An 18,947-nucleotide genomic window follows, 5' to 3' on the forward strand; every position below is an offset into this window, starting at 1 on the left:
ACAACTTCTAGAGGATCGCAGGTTACCCAACCTGATGGAGGGCAAGGTTGGCACCCTGAACAGAAAGCAGCCCCACTCAGTGCGGATCTGCTTGAAGATTTTGCATCACTCTATTTGAGGCTTTCCAAATAAACAAGTATTTAGAAAGCGGACACTTAAACTAGTCTTAAGCCTATAAATGCCTGCAGATTTTTAGGTGAGAGCAGGCACAGAATAGCATGCTTTTAATTGATTTTTTTTCTTTATCCAAAAAGAAAGAGCTAAAGTCCCACATTTCTAAGGAATCAGCTCAGAGGAAATTAAAACGGAAGGTCTGAAGTACACAATGTCTTAGAATGTATTTTATTAAGCTACATTTCACAGCAAAATAAGTTCATAAGCCCAGGTAGCTTGTTCTTGAGAGGATGCACTCTGGATCAAACTGCCACATATGGACAAACATTTTCTGCCACAGCAGTTGGTGGTCAAGAAGAAGAGCTTGTAGTGAAGATCACAGAAGGTCCATCAGGAATCCAGCCATTTCTGCTTCACTCGTCACGTGGCTCTTCGTACTTGTGCTTGATGTGCTTCCAGAGTTTCTGCATCATAAGAGACACAAGAATACAGTAATCATAAGCAACAACCTCAGGAGTGCTTGTTTGCAGCTGAACAGGATATTACAACCTGGCACAGTCCACTACTTACTGCCACCAGGATTAATGGGTGGTATTTTGCAAAACACAGCAACACCACTCAATACTACTCCCAAGGTGATTTAAAATAAAGGTGACAACAGAGGTAACAAGATGCACATCTGCTTTGATAACCTGCACATGATAGGGACGCGGGTGGCACTGTGGGTTAAACCACAGAGCCTAGGACTTGCTGATCAGAAGGTTGGCGGTTTGAATCCCCACGATGGGGTGAGCTCCCGTTGCTTGGTCCCTACTCCTGCCAACCTAGCAGTTCAAAAGCACGTCAAAGTGCAAGTAGATAAATAGGAACCGCTCCAGCAGGAAGGTAAACAGTGTCTCCGTGCGCTGCTCTGGTTCGTCAGAAGTGGCTTAGTCATGCTGGCCACATGACTCGGAAGCTGTACGCCAGCTCCCTCGGCCAATAAAGCGAGATGAGCGCCGCAACCCCAGAGTCTGCCACGACTGGACCTTATGATCAGGGGTCCCTTTACCTTTACCTAACCATGATCGGAGTGAGATCATTCCAGTATATTCCTAAATATGTTTATTCATAAGCCCTGTTGAACTGAACTTACTCCTTCATCTTGAAAAGCGAGATGAGCATTGCACCCCATAGTCGCCTTTGACTGGACTTAACCGTCCAGGGGTCCTTTACCTTTTTGCTCCCTAAAGGTGTAATTAGGACTACAGCATTAAAGTCTATATTATGCACCCTCATTTTCTCATACAACTGCACTCTTAACCTGTCAACTGTTCTCTTTCTTTGCCTTTAACACTTTCTCTTTGCCTCAAAATCAGTGCTGTGGCCTCCCCAATTCTCCCCCAAAAGTACAACCACATTGGGAATAAAACATCCAGATATATGTCAACAGCAAAAGAAACCCTCAGAATAAGAAAGCTTGGTTTCCATCATCCTTATAGATCACCAAAGTGCCTAAAAAAATAAATAAAATGATGATGATCAGATGATAGGTGCCTGCCCCAGGGAGATTACAATCTGAATATCTGTCACAGGGAAGATGTGGAGAACGATAAAACAGGAAAAATATGCCATTATTTCAGCTACACATTCTTAAGGTTATAGATACAGTAGGACATGAAAACTAGAAGGCTGTGGCAAATGCTTCACAGAAAACATGAGTTTGACGGATTTTGAAGGAATGAGGTTTCATCCCACAGGTGTTCTGGAAAGCAGTTCCAAGCATTCTGGGCAGCAGGAGAGAAACTGCTGAATCTTTTGAGGGAGCAAGAGACCTTGATTTATTTGCAAAAGCTGCCACTTCCTATGGCTCTCCCAGAAGCACAGGCCATTGTTCTCTTCCATGTATAAGGTGAAATATCTGTTCTTCTCAAGTAGATGCTGCACAACCTGAACTACAAATTTCAAAGCTGAAGTAACAGATCATAACGGATGGCAAGAACCATAGAGTAACAATGCCATGGCCTTTGGCTAGCACAATAAAAGTTCATGCATGTAATTCAGCATTAAGTAGGCACTTGGGACTTGACTTGGTGCAGCTTATTTGTTTATAGTTTACCTGCCATGGCCTCTCCCCAAGACTTCTAGGAACTGTAGTCTCAACTGTTGTTAGTTCTGCTATAAATTAAAGTGCGTTAGTGACTGATTAAATTATTTCATTACCCCGCTATGCTCACAATCCTGGTAGTTAACATTGGTCACCCCTCTCATTGGTCACCCCTGAAAGATAAAATAAGGATCTTAACAGACCGTAGTCATTGCAAGCTGCACATCCTTTCAGGCCCCCTGGCTTTCGCTTGTTTGGGAGACTGTCCCTCGTACCTTCCTGGTGGCCCCATACAAGACACATAGAGAAAGCCCAAGCAGGCGTTAAGCTGTTTCGAAGAAGCGCGAGAGGCCGGAAGCCGGGGCCTCTCGTGTATCAAGGCCCCGTTTGACCTTCACCCAGCCCCGGCCCGCGTTCTACGCAAGTCCCCGGCTCGGGCCTGCGCGACCCCACAGGCCGACTTACCTCCTTGTTAACCTGCTCGAAGATGGAGTCTGCGCTCTGGTCGAAGGCTCGCTCGAAGAGCAAGGCGCCCACCACGACCGTGAGAGCGAAGGTAGCGCTGCGGCGTAAAAGCACTCGGTAGACCTGCTTGGCGAGCGTCATCTTCGGCAGCCTTCAGGTACCGCGCACGCGCAGCTCTCGCCTCCTCTAGCAAGGGCGGCCCCTCCGGCCGCCAAAGCTTTATGGGTAACGAAGCCTTTTCCCGCGCGGGATGATGGGCATTGGAGTCCCGCTCCAGCCCCCTAACCTGTAGTCTTCCGGGTAGATAAACTTCATTTCCCGGGGTGCCCCACGGTTGGTGTCACGTGATCCTTGGGCGCTCATGCCTTTGGGAGTCGTAGTCTTGTGTGCTTTCCGGGGATTTTAGAAGCCTGCCCCAAACTACAGCTGCTAGTTGGATAGAGTACTATAGTTAGAGATGTTGCCTGCTGGGTTCCTCTGCTAGGTGTGAGGGGCGATGCCTGTGATGTCTGTGTAAAGGGAGGTGAGTGGCCTGTTGGGCTATTTGGCTTTACTTTGCTTTACTTCCTTGCCGCCCATGGCCTCGGTTCTTATTTACCTGCCTTCTACCAGGTAAGACCCACTTGTCCATCCAGGTTGCCTTATACTGCACCTAGCTCAGTATTGTCTACACGGACTGGCAGCAGCTCTGTAGAGGTTCAGGCAGGAGAGGCTCCCAGCCCTGGCGGGAGATGCTGGGGTTGAACCTGAGACTTTGGTATAAAGAGGTGTGGGAAATAGCTATTAATGGTAAATTAGCATGTGCTATTAAGGTAAGACGGGGAATATGCAGGAGAAATGATTTTGAGGAGATATGGAAGGTGTTTGTAGAATTTGTACTGTTAAAACGGACAGGGGTCAAACCATCGCAAGAAGTGATGAAATTTTGGGAGGCTGGATAGTTACAATGGAACGGTCTCGGGGGCGGGGTGCACATTTTTATTCTTATTTATTATTATTACTTTGTCAAAATAAAAAATAAAATTATATATATACCTGAGACTTTAACCGGTATCATCGGATAGAACAAGGAGTGTTCACTGCTTGCCAGTATTGGCAATACTGAGCTATATAGACCAAAGGTTTGTCTGGGTATGTAGAGCGGCTTCCCGCGTTGCTTTCTCACCATTGTTGTTGTTGTTTAGTCGTTTAGTCGTGTCCGACTCTTCGTGACCCCATGGACCAGAGCACGGCAGGCACTCCTGTCTTCCGCTGCCTCCCGCAGTTTAGTCAAACTCATGCTGGTAGCTTCGAGAACACTGTCCAACCATCTCGTCCTCTGTTGTCCCCTTCTCCTTGTGCCCTTCATCTTTCCCAACATCAGAGTCTTTTCCAGGGAGTCTTCTCTTCTCATGAGGTGGCCAAAGTATTGGAGCCTCAGCTTCAGGATCTGTCCTTCCAGTGAGGACTCAGGGCTGATTTCCTTCAGAATGGATAGGTTTGATCTTCTTGCAGTCCATGGGACTCTCAAGAGTCTCCTCCAGCACCATAATTCAAAAGCATCAATTCTTCGGCGATCAGCCTTCTTTATGGTCCAGCTCTCACTTCCATACATCACTATTACCTCACCATTAAGTAAAGGTAAAGGTACCCCTGCCCGTACGGGCCAGTCTTGACAGACTCTAGGGTTGTGCGCTCATCTCACTCTAGAGGCCGGGGGCCAGCGCTGTCCGGAGACACTTCCGGGTCACGTGGGCAGCGTGACATCGCTGCTCTGGCGAGCCAGAGCCGCACACGGAAACGCTGTTTACCTTCCCGCTAGTAAGCGGTCCCTATTTATCTACTTGCACCCGGGGGTGCTTTCGAACTGCTAGGTTGGCAGGCGCTGGGACCTAGCAACGGGAGCGAACCCTTCTGCGGGGATTTGAACCGCCGACCTTTCGATCGGCAAGCCCTAGGTGCTGAGGCTTTTACCCACAGCGCCACCCGCGTCCCTACCTCACCATTACCTGATCTTTAAAAAACTCAAAACAAAACAACCCTGGAGATACTGGAGATTGAACTGGCGAATGGGGACTTGCAAAACACATGTTCTACCACCAATCATTCATCAGCAGAGATCACTTCAGATTGGCAGCCGCGTTAAGATTTTTGCAGCAAAGACAACATCAAAGAACCTGGCAATGTCTGAAGAGACAAACAGATTTGAAGCAATTTTAAAGTAACATTTGTATGACTCATCTTAGGAATGTTTGGGTGCCTAATTCCTTGATTGTTTGTTTGCTTGTTTAAAGCTTTATAAATTGCATTCTTGTTAAAAAAAAAAGTTCCAAAAAGAATGAAAACATCAATAAACTATCACAACAACTATCACAACAAATGTCCATAAATACCAGTTGGTTAAAAAAAATAATCACTTTGCAAAGGCTGGTCTAAATAACACCATTTTCAGAAGACGTCTGAAAGAAGGGAGTGATGGTTCCTGTCAAACATTTAGTGGCAGTGAGTTCCACAGGGCAGGGCCTGCCATGCTAAAGGCTCTGTCCCCAGTAATAAGGCTCAGGGCGGCTAACAACCAATAAGAAAAACAAGTTGATTAAAATACAGTAGAGGCCAACCGAACCTCAGGAGAGTCAGGAACCACCAGAAATGCCCCATCAGAGAACCTTTGTGACTGAGGTGGAGCATAAGGAGCAATTGTTTTCCCATTGTAGCTATAAGAATTTAAAAAATAAATAAATTCAAAAGTCATAGTTCAAGGGTGGGTGGGGAACTAGCACCATATTTATTTATGGTTTTGGCTCAAAAAATCATGTGCCTCTATGACTTTAATAGCTTTCTAGGTGCCACTACTAGACTCCAACCTATTTGCAACCATCATCCCAGCATCTGAAGCAACTCTCAGTTGCCTTCTGGGCAGCAAATGAGCTGATTTGATCGATGAAGCCCAGAATGATTCTGACTCAACCATAAATTAGACTAGTCTCCTCTGCTGAGCTGTAATGTTGTTGTTTTTTATAATTTTTACAATATTTATATACTGATTATCAACCATCATGGTTCTTGAAGCGATATGCAATAATGCTGATCAGATTTATAGGCAGATGGGATTGCTATTACTGCAATAGACCCTATTAAGTCAGCCTGGGAAATGAGCCCACAAATAGTATTAGGCTGCAAAAATAAATATTGCTAGCCTGTTAATGAGGCTAGTGGAAGAGGGGGAGCTGTAGTCTCTGAAGCTGTAAGAACGTACCGAGAGCCTTTCTGCTGGATCTGGCCAAACACCCATCTAGTCCAGTATCCTTTTCTCAGAGTGACCAAACAGATGCTGCTTCTGGGAAGCCCATAGCCAGATCTGAGGACACCAGCTCTTTTCCCACTTGTGATTCTCAGTGACTGGTATTCAAAGGCTTACTGCCTTCATTAGTGAAGAAGAGAACATAGCCATTGTGGCTTAGTAGCCAACGATAGCCTTCTGTTCCATGAATTTGTCTAATCCTTATTTTAAAGCTGTCCCCCAAATCACTACATCTTGTGGGAGTAAACCTGATCATTTCTTTTTTCTTTTCTTCAAATAATCTTTATTAGGTTTTCAATTAGATACTCCACATGCACATACAGTGGTACCTCGGGTTAAGTACTAAATTCGTTCCGGAGGTCCGTTCTTAACCTGAAACTGTTCTTAACCTGAAGCACCATTTTAGCTAATGGGGCCTCCTGCTGCCGCTTCACCGCTGGAGCACGATTTCTGTTCTCATCCTGAAGCAAATTTCTTAACCCGAGGTACTATTTCCGGGTTAGCGGAGTCTGTAACCTGAAGCGTATGTAACCTGAAGCGTATGTAATCTGAGGTACCACTGTATTCTATTGCATTTTACATTTATACTTGCTCTTCAGAGCTGACTTCCCTCCTTCCTTCTGGTTTTTATATCACATATAATTTGATCGCATTATTTTCTTCCATTTTATATATTTTTATTCATTTTCCATATTTGTCCATAGTGTATCCATAAACAAATAAGTCCTCATGTTTATACAATTCTTGTTGTCTGTCTGTATTCATTTATCACTACTGTTAGTTATATTAGTTTCCTTATACATTTTGCTTCTTATTATTTTCATTATCCATCGCTTTTCTTAATCTTTCCCGTTATGAGGTTTGTTTCCCAAAGTCTGATCATTTCATTGACATGTGGGTAAACAGTACAGTGGTACCTCGGGTTAAGTACTTAATTCGTTCTGGAGGTCTGTTCTTAACCTGAAGCTGTTCTTAACCTGAAGCACCACTTTAGCTAATGAGGCCTCCTGCTGTCACCGCACTGCCGGAGCACGATTTCTGTTCTTATCCTGAAGCAAAGTTCTTAACCTGAAGCACTATTTCTGGGTTAGCGGAGTCTGTAACCTGAAGCGTATGTAACCTGAAGCGTATGTAACCCAAGGTACCACTGTATTTGATCTTCCCTGCAGAGGTTTCCTTCAGCAAGCATCTCCATGGGGAAGCGCTATTTCTGCGACTACTGCAACCGCTCTTTCCAGGACAACCTCCACAACAGGAAGAAGCACCTAAACGGGGTTCAGCACCTCCGGGCCAAGAAAGTCTGGTACGATCTGTTTCGAGGTAAGAGGCTGCTTGGTAAGAAAGAAGAGCCCTTTGGATGGATCAGGCCTGTGGGTTATCTGGTCCACCATCCAGCAGCCAAGCAGATGCTTATTAGGGGAAGCCCGCAAATGGGACCTGAGAATGACAGCACTCTCTTCCCACTTACAAGTCCCAGCAAATGGTATTCGGAGGCATCTGCTGTTCCCGACAGGGGATATGGAATGCCCAATTGTAAGCCTGGGTGGGATTCTTGTCGGACGCCTCTTGCTTGCCCTAGTGGACATGCGGAGTGAGGCCCCCTCACCTTATTTTATCCCTTAAGGTCCATAAAGAGCAACACCCTAGTGGTCCTGGGCCCTAAGGAGGTCGGATTAGCCTCAACCAGAGCCAGGGCCTTTTCAACTCTGGCTCCGGCCTGGTGGAACGCTCTGCCTCATGAGACCAGGGCCCTGCAGGATCTGATTTCTTTCCGCAGGGCCTGTAAGACAGAGTTGTTCCGCCTGGCCTTTGGCTTGGAATCAACTTGATCCCCTCCCCCTCTTTCCTTTTTCCTTTCTCCTTCTGTGACGGAACCCCTGCTTGGGGACTTCCCTGGCTTTTTTCTGGCCCGCGTAGGACCAGTCTGGATAGTTAGCCTTGGTGAAGACATGACGTTTTCATCCCCCAAAAAGTTTTTTGAGTTTCTGCTGAAATGAGGCTGCATTTTAATGTTGTATTTTACTCTTGTTTTTAAGTTGTATTTCAATCAATTGTTTTATGTTTGGTGTTAGCCGCCCTGAGCCCAGTCTTGGCTGGGGAGGGCAGGGAATAAATAAAAATTATTATTATTATTATTATTATTATTATTATTATTATTATTATTATTATTATCCTCTCCATACTTTTAAGCAGAGGTTGGATGGCCACCTGTCATGGATGCTGTAGCTGAGATTCCTGCATTGCAGGGGGTTGGACTAGATGACCCTTGGTACCCTTTCTAACTTTAGGCTTCCATGATCTTTTGCCATTTACAGATAATGCAACCATCCTGCAGGAGGAGCAGAGTAAGAAGCCGTGTCGGGAATTCCTGCTATCGGGTATGCTGTTCTTTTCATTGGGCTCCTCCCGCCCCCAAGAAGCTGTTCTCAGGGGCAGGGAGAAGAGTATCAAATATGGGGGCTGCCCTGCTGGATCTGACCAAAGGTCTGTCTGGTCTAGATTCCCAGTAATATCCAAGGCAATATGATGACCAAATACAATGATATAATATCAATACACACTCTTTATATAATATGAAATATGTGAAATCACAAACAGAAAACTTACGAATCTCTGAAAGTCACAAAATATGCACTCTTAATGGATTCTCTTGAAAGCATAAAACCAAATAAACAGAAGTCTTGGTTATTGTTTTCATAACCCTCCTTCCAGACTCCCTCACATCTCCCTTTTCTGTGTTCCCTTTTACACAATCTTATTCAGCAATGCCTCACCTTCTTTCAAATCTTATTTTGTATTATACATTTCAACTATTATGTCTCCAATTTTTCCTTTTATTATCAGTTATTTAATTTTGACATAATATTATTCTACCTTCACCTTTCTTCTTATAGACAATTTTTTACATACTCCTTTCAACTATGTCGGTAGGGACGCGGGTGGCGCTGTGGGTAAAAGCCTCAGCGCCTAGGGCTTGCCGATCGAAAGGTCGGCGGTTCGAATCCCCGCAGCGGGGTGCGCTCCCGTTGTTCGGTCCCAGCGCCTGCCAACCTAGCAGTTCGAAAGCACCTCCGAGTGCAAGTAGATAAATAGGGACCGCTTACTAGCGGGAAGGTAAACAGCGTTTCCGTGTGCGGCTCTGGCTCGCCAGAGCAGTGATGTCACGCTGGCCATGTGACCCGGAAGTGTCTCCGGACAGCGCTGGCCCCCGGCCTATAGAGTGAGATGGGCGCACAACCCTAGAGTCTGTCAAGACTGGCCCGTACGGGCAGGGGTACCTTTACCTTTACCTTTCAACTATGTCACTAATGCCATATTATCCTTATATCCTGCATCATTCTAACATTCATACAATTTGCAATACTTTTGCAAGTAGTTTTTAAATTTCTTCCAGTCCTCTTCCACTAACTAAGAAACTGGTTTTTTATCTCTTTTTTATGTCTTTTTTCTTCTATTTTTTAGGGGTTTTTTTTTATTGTATTTTTCTTTTTTGGTTTTCTTGATTGATTGTGATGGTGTTTTTTCTTTTTTTCTATCTGGTTGTGAATGTGAAGTTTGTTTCATTGTTTAAAACTTTAATAAATATCTTTAAAATAAAATAAAATAAACATAAGTCTTGTAAGTCTCTGATAGTCTTTGAAGACTATGCAAGTCTCTGATACATGCAAGCAATGTATCAGATTCTTATCTGGTGAAAACAGGCTGTAAAGCTTTGTTTATGGCGCCCTACGCTGCCGAAGTAGTTCGCAAACAGACGTTGTGAACATTGATTCCGGATATACCCACTGTTTCGTGAAATTCTTCAGCACAGCAGAAGGATACAGAAATGCTTCAAAAACTATAAAAGAATATTAAAGCAATGACCTGCATATGCATGGTAACTACAATAAACTCAAAATATTATGAACTATACACATAAACTATAATGTCAAAATAATGTGAAATAAAACCAAAAGTATATACCCCATATATATGGTAAATGGAAAAGTATAACAACAATTGCTATGGAGCAGTGGTCATAAAGTTATGTAGTCACTGCTACTGACCGTATGTTATCAAAAATATAAAAAACCGACCCCAGGTGGTGCTCATAACAGGGAGATTGAGTTTTAAAGGTACAGTGCAGTAACAGCCAGAAAATAAAGAATCAAATGAAACAGTTGAGATCCAATTCAGAATTAAGTCCTCCCAGATGAAGTATTTCATATTATATAAAGAGTTTATATTGATATCGTATCATTGTATTTAGTCATTGTGTTGCCTTGGATATTACTAACTACTGTTTGCAACACAGGGGTTAAATTGTTTGCTTACCTGGTCTAGATTCCCTGCAGCGGCCAAACAGATATTTCTCGGAAGCCTGCAAGAGGGCAGCAGCTCTGTCCCTCTGCTGTCGAATCCTAGCAACTAGTGTTTAAAGATATACTGCCTCTGAGCTTGGAGGTTCTATTTGTCTATCAGTAAGCCTCCATGAAGGGACACGGGTGGCACTGTGGGTTGAACCACAGAGCCTAGGACTTGCCGATCAGAAGGTCAGCCGTTTGAATCCCCGCGACGGGGTGAGCTCCCGTTGCTTGGTCCCTGCTCCTGCCAACCTAGCAGTTCGAAAGCACGTCAAAATGCAAGTAGATAAATAGGTACCGGCAGGAAGGTAAACGGCATTTCCGTGCGCTGCTCTGGTTTGCCAGAAGCGGCTTAGTCATGCTGGCCACATGACCCGGAAGCTGTACGCCAGCTCCCTCGGCCAATAAAGCGAGATGAGCGCTGCAACCCCAGAGTTGGTCACGACTGGGCCTAATGGTCAGGGGTCCCTTTACCTTTAAGCCTCCATGTATTTGTCTTCCCACCCTTTTGAAACTGCTGAAGCTAGTAGCTGTCGCAATGCATTTATTTCTCCCTAATTTTTAATTTGCGGCAGGTGGCAATAGATGCGGACTGTAATAAATAATTGAATTTGTTTGCTCAAATGGTTATATAAAAATCCCGCGAATGGAGTTTTGTACACAGGAAGGGCCATACTGCCAGTAATGGAAAGGGGGTGTGTGTGATGCAAGTTTTGACAATTCTTGAATGCTGTAATATCTCTTGGTCTTGCTGTGGTCGTTAGCTCCTTTGTGCCCCTGAGGCTGTGGTTTCGTTCTTTAAAATTGTGCTTGCTTTGGATCTCTCGGCAGGACGGTGTGATTTTGGCCCCAACTGCAGGTTCTCCCACATGACGGAGGAAGATCTGGAGCGGCTGAATGCTCATGTACAAGGTAAATGGGGTCTGGAGAACGTAGGCACCCGTGGCCTTAACAGGGTGTGGGATAAACATAAGGAAAAGTGCTAATCCCTTCTGTAGACCCTGTGCAAATCACTGTTAAAAGGTAAAGGTAAAGGTACCCCTGCCCGTACGGGCCAGTCTTGACAGACTCTAGGGTTGTGCGCTCATCTCACTCAAGAGGCCGGGGGCCAGCGCTGTCCGCAGACACTTCCGGGTCACGTGGCCAGCATGACAAGCTGCATCTGGCGAGCCAGAGCCGCACACGGAAATGCCGTTTACCTTCCTGCTGGTAAGCGGTCCCTATTTATCTACTTGCACCCGGGGGTGCTTTCGAACTGCTAGGTTGGCAGGCGCTGGGATCGAACAACGGGAGCGCACCCCGCTGCGGGGATTCGAACCGCCGACCTTTCGATCGGCAAGCCCTAGGCGCTGAGGCTTTTACCCACAGTGGCACCCGTGTCCCTGTTAAATTTAACCCTGTTAAATCACTGTTAGGCTGCCTTTAAGCCAAGAGCAAGCCAGCATCTCCTGTGTTACATTATGCCTGCTATGGCACTGAGGCTGGCTTCTTGCCAGAGCCTTGACTGCGGTCATTGTGATGGGCATCTTTCCCCAAACGCAGCCCCCCACTCCGCAGCCTCCACTGCAAAGTGGAGGCAGCGAAGGCCAGAGAGATCCGAGCAGCTGTTCCCAGCTCCTGTTGTGTTTGTTCACCAATTATACAGCTATTGATTATCAATGGGTAGGGTAAATGGGCTGGGCAAAAGCAAATAATTGAATCAGCTGGAGAGAGAGAGAAAGGCAACTCTCCATCCCCACCTCCTCTGCTTGATTCCTCAAATTGAAACCTTTTTAATTAAAGACTCTCCCCTGCAAAGACGACCCTGCTGCCTAGACTTCTGGCATTTGGCAAGCCTGCTGCAATTGATTTTTGTGTCCCCACTGTGCAGAAAGGGGCACTCGGTTTGGGTTAAGCTTTCTTTGCTATCTCCCTTGGAGTTCTAAGCAAGATAAGCTGAACCCACAATGCTTTTTTGGTGGTGGTGGGCTCTTGGATGGGGGTGGGGAGCAATGGCTGCAGCGTTTCTGTTTTATGGAAGTTATTGACAATTTAACAATTATCCCATTGTCTTTGGGGAAGGGCCGTAGCCCAATGGTAGGGTGTCTAGCAAGCAGGAGGTCCCAGATTCAATCCCGCCAGCATCTCCAGGTAGACATGAGAGAGGCGCCTGGCTGAAATCCTGGAGAGCTGGTCAGTGTACACAATACTGAGCTAGGTGGGACTGAGTATAAGGCAGCTTCCTATGTAAGTATGGAAAAGAGGCTAAAGTCAGGGGTGGTGGGGGCCTTGTCCAAGCCCCGCTTTGAGGGGAAGCAATATGAATTTCACTTGGACAGGCTGGGGGTAAGCAATATGTTTTATACCCTTCCTGGGCAAGTGTAGGGCCAGGCCAGGCACAACACAGGAGATTTGTGATTCATTTATTTTAAAAGCATTTCTAAACCACTCGATAGTTTGACATCTCTAAGCGGTATGCATGAAGGCAACTTGAAAACGGTACAGTGGTACCTCGGGTTACAGACACTTCAGGTTACAGATGCTTCAGGTTACAGACTCCGTTAACCCAGAAATAGTACCTCGAGTTAAGAACTTTACCTCAGGATGAGAACAGAAATCATGCTCCTGCGGCATGGTGGCAGCGGGAGGCCCCATTAGCTAAAGTGGTGCTTCAGGTTAAGAACGGTTTCAGGTTAAGAGCGGACCTCCAGAACGAATTAAGTTCTTAACCTGAGGTACCACTGTATTGTTGAAAACGGAGCTGTAACATTTCAAAAAAACAAAGCAGCATTATTACAAAAAAACAAATCGGAAATTCAGTAGTAACAGGGCCAGTTTTCTGGGTCAGGGAAAGCCTGGGCAAAAAGATGTCTTTGCAAGGCATATGACACAATGAGTGGATGATGGATGGGGCAAGGCATTCCACAACGGTAGAAAATGCCTGTTTTTGGCTCCTCTCTTGAACCTAAACCAGAGAGGTTGTGGGGTGGATGGAGGGGGTGGGGAGACTCTTCCATGTTACCCGTTTCTGGCTCCTCCTCCCTCTTTCCCCCCTCTTTCCCCGGCTGCACTCATGAATATTCAACAGGTTGGAAGAATAATTGGCTGCCACTGCCGAGCTGGCGCGATCCTTCACTCTGCTGGAGTGGTGGCGGTGTTAATTTCACACCCTGTCGGAAAATGTTTAACATTTTGCTTAAAAGCGTGACATATGGCACCGTCTTGGTTTGGAGCAGGTGGTTGGCAGGAGGGTGGGTGCTGCAGGAGGTGGGTGGGTGGGGGGTCCTCTGGGGTAGCTGATAGGAGATGCCTTTTTAGGATTCTGTTCTGGCATGGTTTCCTCTGGGGACTGGGCAGGGTGATCTGATCATTAGTATGGGGAGCAGCGTTGTCCAAGTCCCTCTCTCTCCGCTTTCCCATTGCGTTTTTTTGGTATTCAGGTGCCCCCAGGAATCTGTGTTCTCGTTTCTGATGAATGGAACGTTTCCTCCCCCACTGCCTCCTGCAATCACTCAAGCTGTCTCTAGCTTATTCTGCCTTCGGGCCCGTGATTGCGCTGTTAATGTCAACGAGCCAGGATGTTTCCCCTCCCCGAATATGCATTAATGCACCAAAGCCGTAAAAAAGCAACAGCACAGGCCTCCTTTGAAAGGAGAGACTATCCTGGGGATGGGGCTTGCTTTGGGTCGCCAAGGCAAGATTTCCATGGCTGGCTTGTTTTGCAACGGGCATCAGTGTGAGTCCCGTGTCCCTGCTCAGGGACGGAGGGTGAGAATGCGAGTTCTGCCCCAGTCGTAACCCGGCGGCAGGGAAACCACAGCTCCAAGCCCGCACAGGATCCTGAGCCAAGGGTGTAGAAATTCAGCCTGCGTGTAAGAAGAGGCTGGCTGCTGGATCAGGCCAGCATCCTGTTCTCACAGTGGCCAACCAGATGCCCGTGGGAAGCCAGAAAGCAGGCCCTGAGCACAAGTTCACTTTTCTCTCCCGTGAGTTTCAGCAACTGATGTTTAGAAGCATTGCTGCCTCTGACCATGGAGGCAGAGCAATAGCAAACATGGCGTTTGCGGCAGCTAGGCTGGTGACTGGGAGCAGCTGCCGGGACCACATAATACTGGTCCTAAAGGATCTGCACTGGCTCCCCGTACGTTTCCGAGCACCATTCAAAGTATTGGTGCTGACCTTTAAAGCCCTAAACAGCCTCGGCCCAGTATATCTGCAGGAGCGTCTCCACCCCCTTTGTTCAGCCCTGACACTGAGGTCCAGCTCTGAGGGCCTTCTGGTGGTTCCCTCCCTGCGAGAAGTGAGGTTACAGGGAACCAGGCAGAGGGCCTTCTTGGTAGTGGCACCCGACCTGTAGAATGCCCTCCAATCAGATGTCAAGGAGATGAGTAACTATATTATCTTCAAGACACATCTGAAGGTTGCCCTGTATAGGGAATCTTTTTAATGTGCGATGTGCTATTATGTTTTTATATAAGATGGAAGCTGCCCAAAATGGCTGGGGCAACCCGGTCAGATGGGTGGGGTACAAATAATATAATTATTATTATTTACTGGATTAGGCCAATAGTCAATCTAATCCAGATCCTGTTCTCACAGTGGCCATCCAAGTGCCTCTTCTGGCAAGCCTGCAAGCAAAGACTCAAGTCCCTCCTGGAGTTTCCAGCAACTGTACTGCTCTCAACACATAAACCGCAGAATTTGATCCCACAAGATCTAGTACCCCTTTTTTCTAATACAGTGGTACCTCGGGTCACATACCCAGAAATAGTACCTCGGGTTAAGAACTTTTCTTCAGGATGAGAACAGAAATTGTGCTCTGGCGGCGCGGCAGAAGCAGCAGCAGGAGGCCCCATTAGCTAAAGTGGTGCTTCAGGTTAAGAACAGTTTCAGGTTAAGAATGGACCTCTAGTACTACTGTACTAGGACTTCCAACAACTTCAAACGTTGGAAAATTTGGGACAGACAAAAGTGCTTCCTCACACAGTGACGAACTCAGTAACTCGGCTGCACCAAGCCAAGGTTGCGTCAATACTTCAGGCATCAAACTTGTTTCCAAATCTCCTCCTCCTCCTCCTCCTCCTCCTCCTCCTCCTCCTCCTCCTCCTTCTTCCTCTTGTGCCTTGCAGTCATGCCATTGCTCCGTTGAGCTATGGAACTCGCTGCTGCAGGAGGGCAGGGATGGCTGCCAATCGGGGCGGCTTTAAAACAGGACTGGACAAATTTGTGGAGGAGAAGGCCGATCAACAGCTGTTCAGCATCACAAAGGCTCCGCTTTGCCTCCACAGTCGGAGACAGTAATGCTTCTGAATTCTAGTTGCGGGATGCCACAGGAGGAGAGCATGCTCCTGTATTCGGGTCTGGCTTGTGGGCTTACCAGAAAAGGCTTCTGGTTAGCCACAGAGAGAACAGGAATGCTGGACTATTGGCCTGATCCTTCAGAGCTCTTTTGATGTTCTTGTGGCTCTTCTGTCTGTTTTCGGAGAGCAACATGGACCTGTCTTCTGAAGCAGGAACTGCAGCTGGCCCTTCTCTTTCTGCTCTGTGCACAACCTGTGAGTCTCATTGGCCCTCTCCCCGGTTTCTTTTTAACTGCCGTGTGGACCGCACTCGGTGATCCTCCCAGCCTGTACAAATTCTGCCAAGGCAAAGGACGTTGTTGCTGTTGTTCTTTTGAAAAAAAAAAGCTGTTCCAGGATTTGGAGCTGCGTAGGTGGAGGACTGGATAAGATGGGAAGGCAGAACCATCCATCCAGAACTGGCCAAATCGCAGACGGAATGGCAGCTGGGAAGGTGGTTCCGTAAAGGGAACCACGGCGCCCGGGCCAGAACTGTCAGCTGCAGGAATACAAGGGGAAATAACCACGAGTGTGTTCAATGGGGCGAAAGGCTGTCGGGCTAAATGAGATTGCCCTTGTCCGTCTTTCCAAAAAAACAGAAGAGAGGAGGGCGAAAGAGCAGCGGCAGGACAAGGCAGTCGTCACGCCTGGCACCATTGATGAGTGGCTGGAGAAGAGAGCCAAGCGGCTTGGCACAACTCAGACTGACAGGTAATGCACTCTCTGCAGCTGGGGGGGCGGGGCGCGAGATTTAGGTGATTGCAAAGCTCTGCCTCCACAGTTGGAAGCAGCAATGCGGGAGGGGAGAGTGCTCTTTTTAAAAAAAAGTAAATAAATTTTATTAGTATTTTCCACACAACAACAACAACACGAAAGATATCAAAAAATAACAATACACAACACACAAAAATCAACATTCGAAAACTAAAGAAAGCAACAACAACAACAAAACAAAAAAACAAATACATATCTTGCAAGTTAATATTATAGACACTAAAACAACAACAGCAAGACATTGACTTCCACCAATCCCACAGCACCTCCTTTATCTCTCATTGCGTCTTCCTGTTTTCCTGTTTTCTTTATCATCTCTATCCTAACATCTAGATATAAATCCCTCTTTCATATCCTTTCACTTCACAAGGTTATTCCAGACTCAGCCAGATTTCTGTCCTCAAACCTTGACACCCCCAGATGTTGTTGAACTACAACTCCCATCGCCCCTAACTAGCAAGGCCAGAGCTCAGGGATGATGGGAGTTGTAATCCAACAACATCTGGGGACCCACAGGTTGAGAACCTCTGTCTAGTCCGACCCTCCCTGTTTGCAATATTGAGATGTTGACACTGACCCTACCTCACAGGGTTGTTGTTGCAAAGGTTACTGAGTTGTTGGTGGTGTGCCCTGAGCCCTGCAAAAGCTCTGTAGAAATATGGAGTCTTGTAGGGTTGGTTTTTTTAAAATATAAAAAAGTATCTGATTTCCAATGCTGTGCTTTTCTTCTCTCAGTCCCCTCTCCGAGGAAGAGTCAGTTTTCCAGTATCCACCTGGTTGGCCTTCGGTCCAGGATCTTCCACCTTCCTTGCAGGCTCCGCCTCCTGGTGGATGGCAGGTCCCGCCCAATCTCCAATGGGGATGACTCTGCTGAAGCAACCAGGACGCCCTTCAGAACACCAGGCGGTGTCCCTTATGCCTTTGCTCCCAGTGTTGTGGAGGAAATACAGCAGGAACATGGAACCTGCAGGCCTCCAGGTGTTGAACTACAGCTCCCATCCTCATCATACGGTGGCCGTGTTGGCTGGTGCTGATTGGAGCTGGAATCTTGGGGCGGCGCCACATCCTTCCCATCCCTGATACAGGATGTACATGTATGTCTTTTCAGCTTTTCTGATTATTGACAGCTGTCCTGCTGCTCAAGTTCATGCATATATAATGCGGAAAATGCAAAGGGGAATCAAAACGAAGTGGACCTTATTTAACGTAATTTTTTGGTGAGAAAAAAGAAAATGTGAAAATTGCTAATGGAAGAAGTCAGCTGATTGGGCACTGAAGGGTTCGCTCTGGCAGTCCTTGGAAGGGTGTCCCAGGGTAGAATGGTCCCATTTCAAGGCTCTCCGTTGTGAGGGGCAGATCTATTCTGCCCTTTGTGGCTCCGCTGTCAGTACTGTGGGGGTTAGCAAAAGGGGGGACGTTATGGAGGGGTGCACCTTGGATTAACCAGATCCAAAGTGCTCATCTTCCCACAGTGTGGCTCAAAAGCGTGGTGGGTGTGGGGCTAAGACCCACCAACCCTGGGAGAGAAAGTTCAGAAGGAGGAAGAGTTCTGGATGATGAAAGCAGAAGAAAATGGGGAGGGGGCGGGAAACCATCCTAACCCACAGATGCCATCAACCACTCCAGCAAGAACTCCATAGCTCCCTGGATTTTGCAGGCCCTCCAACTTTGATTCTTTGCTTTACCTGCAGAGGGTGGGAATATCTGTTGTTGTTTAAATAAAGTTCAGCTGAAATTTGTACTTCCTGTGTACTTGTAATATTTCTACAGAACCAAGATTTTGGGACATGTGGGTGGGAGAGAATATTAAATCGGCAGTACCATTTGAGTGTCCAAACTTGCGTTGTTTGACTTCCTTCTCTTTGCTGCCTAGTTTAAATGTGTGCAGGGGGAACACCAAGAGTTTTAACCCCTGTTACATTGCACATGCCCAGTGTTGTGTTTAAGATTTGGCCCTTGGCTGCTGTGCGTTTGTGTGCCAGGGATCTGCAGCTGGTGTGGGCACTGCGCTTGGTGTGCTGATGGCAAGGCTGAGGACAGGGCTGGCATCATTGGGCACCTGTCAAGGTGCCACCTGTTTAAAAGCCCTCATTGCAGAGCAGCGATGGGAGATCTGTGGCCCTTGTTTTTTTGCTGGGCTTTTTCACCTCCCATCATCATTGGCCTGACTCGCCAATTGGGTCCAATCTACTGGGAGAGCAGGGCTTGCTCTGAGGATCTTATAAACCAGGTAGGTTCATAAAGGCAAAGAGTGTAAAATAGAGGGGACACTTATACATGTTTGGTGGACCTGTGAAAAAATCAAAAGCTTCTGGAACACAGTAAATGACCAGCTTTAAAAAATGTTTAAGCATAACTTTATGAAAAATACAGAAGCTTTTCTACTAGGGATAACGGACGCAGGTATAGCGAGAGACGATCAGAAAATATTCCTCTATGCCACAGGAGCGGCAAGGATCCCAATTGCTAAAAACTGGAAAAAAGAAACTGTGCCAACAAAAAAGGAATGGCAAGACAAACTGTTAGAGTATATTGAACTGGCTAGATTAACAGAGGCAATTAGAGAT

At 46.6% G+C, this 18,947-nt stretch overlaps 2 protein-coding genes across 2 annotated transcripts; one reads left to right on the forward strand and one right to left on the reverse strand.

The window, feature by feature from the left end:
- Positions 1-328: 328 nt before the first annotated feature.
- UQCR10 (ubiquinol-cytochrome c reductase, complex III subunit X) lies at positions 329-2,861 on the reverse strand. The gene is made up of 2 exons (XM_028709011.2): positions 2,666-2,861; positions 329-578 (listed from the first exon to the last, which is right to left on the reverse strand). Exons 1-2 carry the CDS (start codon positions 2,804-2,806, stop codon positions 528-530), a joined length of 192 nt encoding a protein of 63 aa, XP_028564844.1. The 5' UTR covers positions 2,807-2,861; the 3' UTR covers positions 329-527.
- Positions 2,862-3,013: 152 nt separating this feature from the next.
- On the forward strand, positions 3,014-17,391 carry ZMAT5 (zinc finger matrin-type 5). Its single transcript, XM_028709009.2, has 6 exons — positions 3,014-3,188; positions 7,115-7,265; positions 8,261-8,323; positions 11,120-11,200; positions 16,206-16,317; positions 17,116-17,391. The coding sequence occupies exons 2-6, from the start codon at positions 7,139-7,141 to the stop codon at positions 17,243-17,245; spliced, it is 513 nt and encodes a 170-aa protein (XP_028564842.1). The 5' UTR covers positions 3,014-3,188; positions 7,115-7,138; the 3' UTR covers positions 17,246-17,391.
- The last annotated feature ends 1,556 nt before the right edge of the window (positions 17,392-18,947 follow it).

Source organism: Podarcis muralis, chromosome 16 (assembly GCF_964188315.1).
Source record: "Podarcis muralis chromosome 16, rPodMur119.hap1.1, whole genome shotgun sequence".
NCBI classification, from domain to species: domain Eukaryota; kingdom Metazoa; phylum Chordata; class Lepidosauria; order Squamata; family Lacertidae; genus Podarcis; species Podarcis muralis.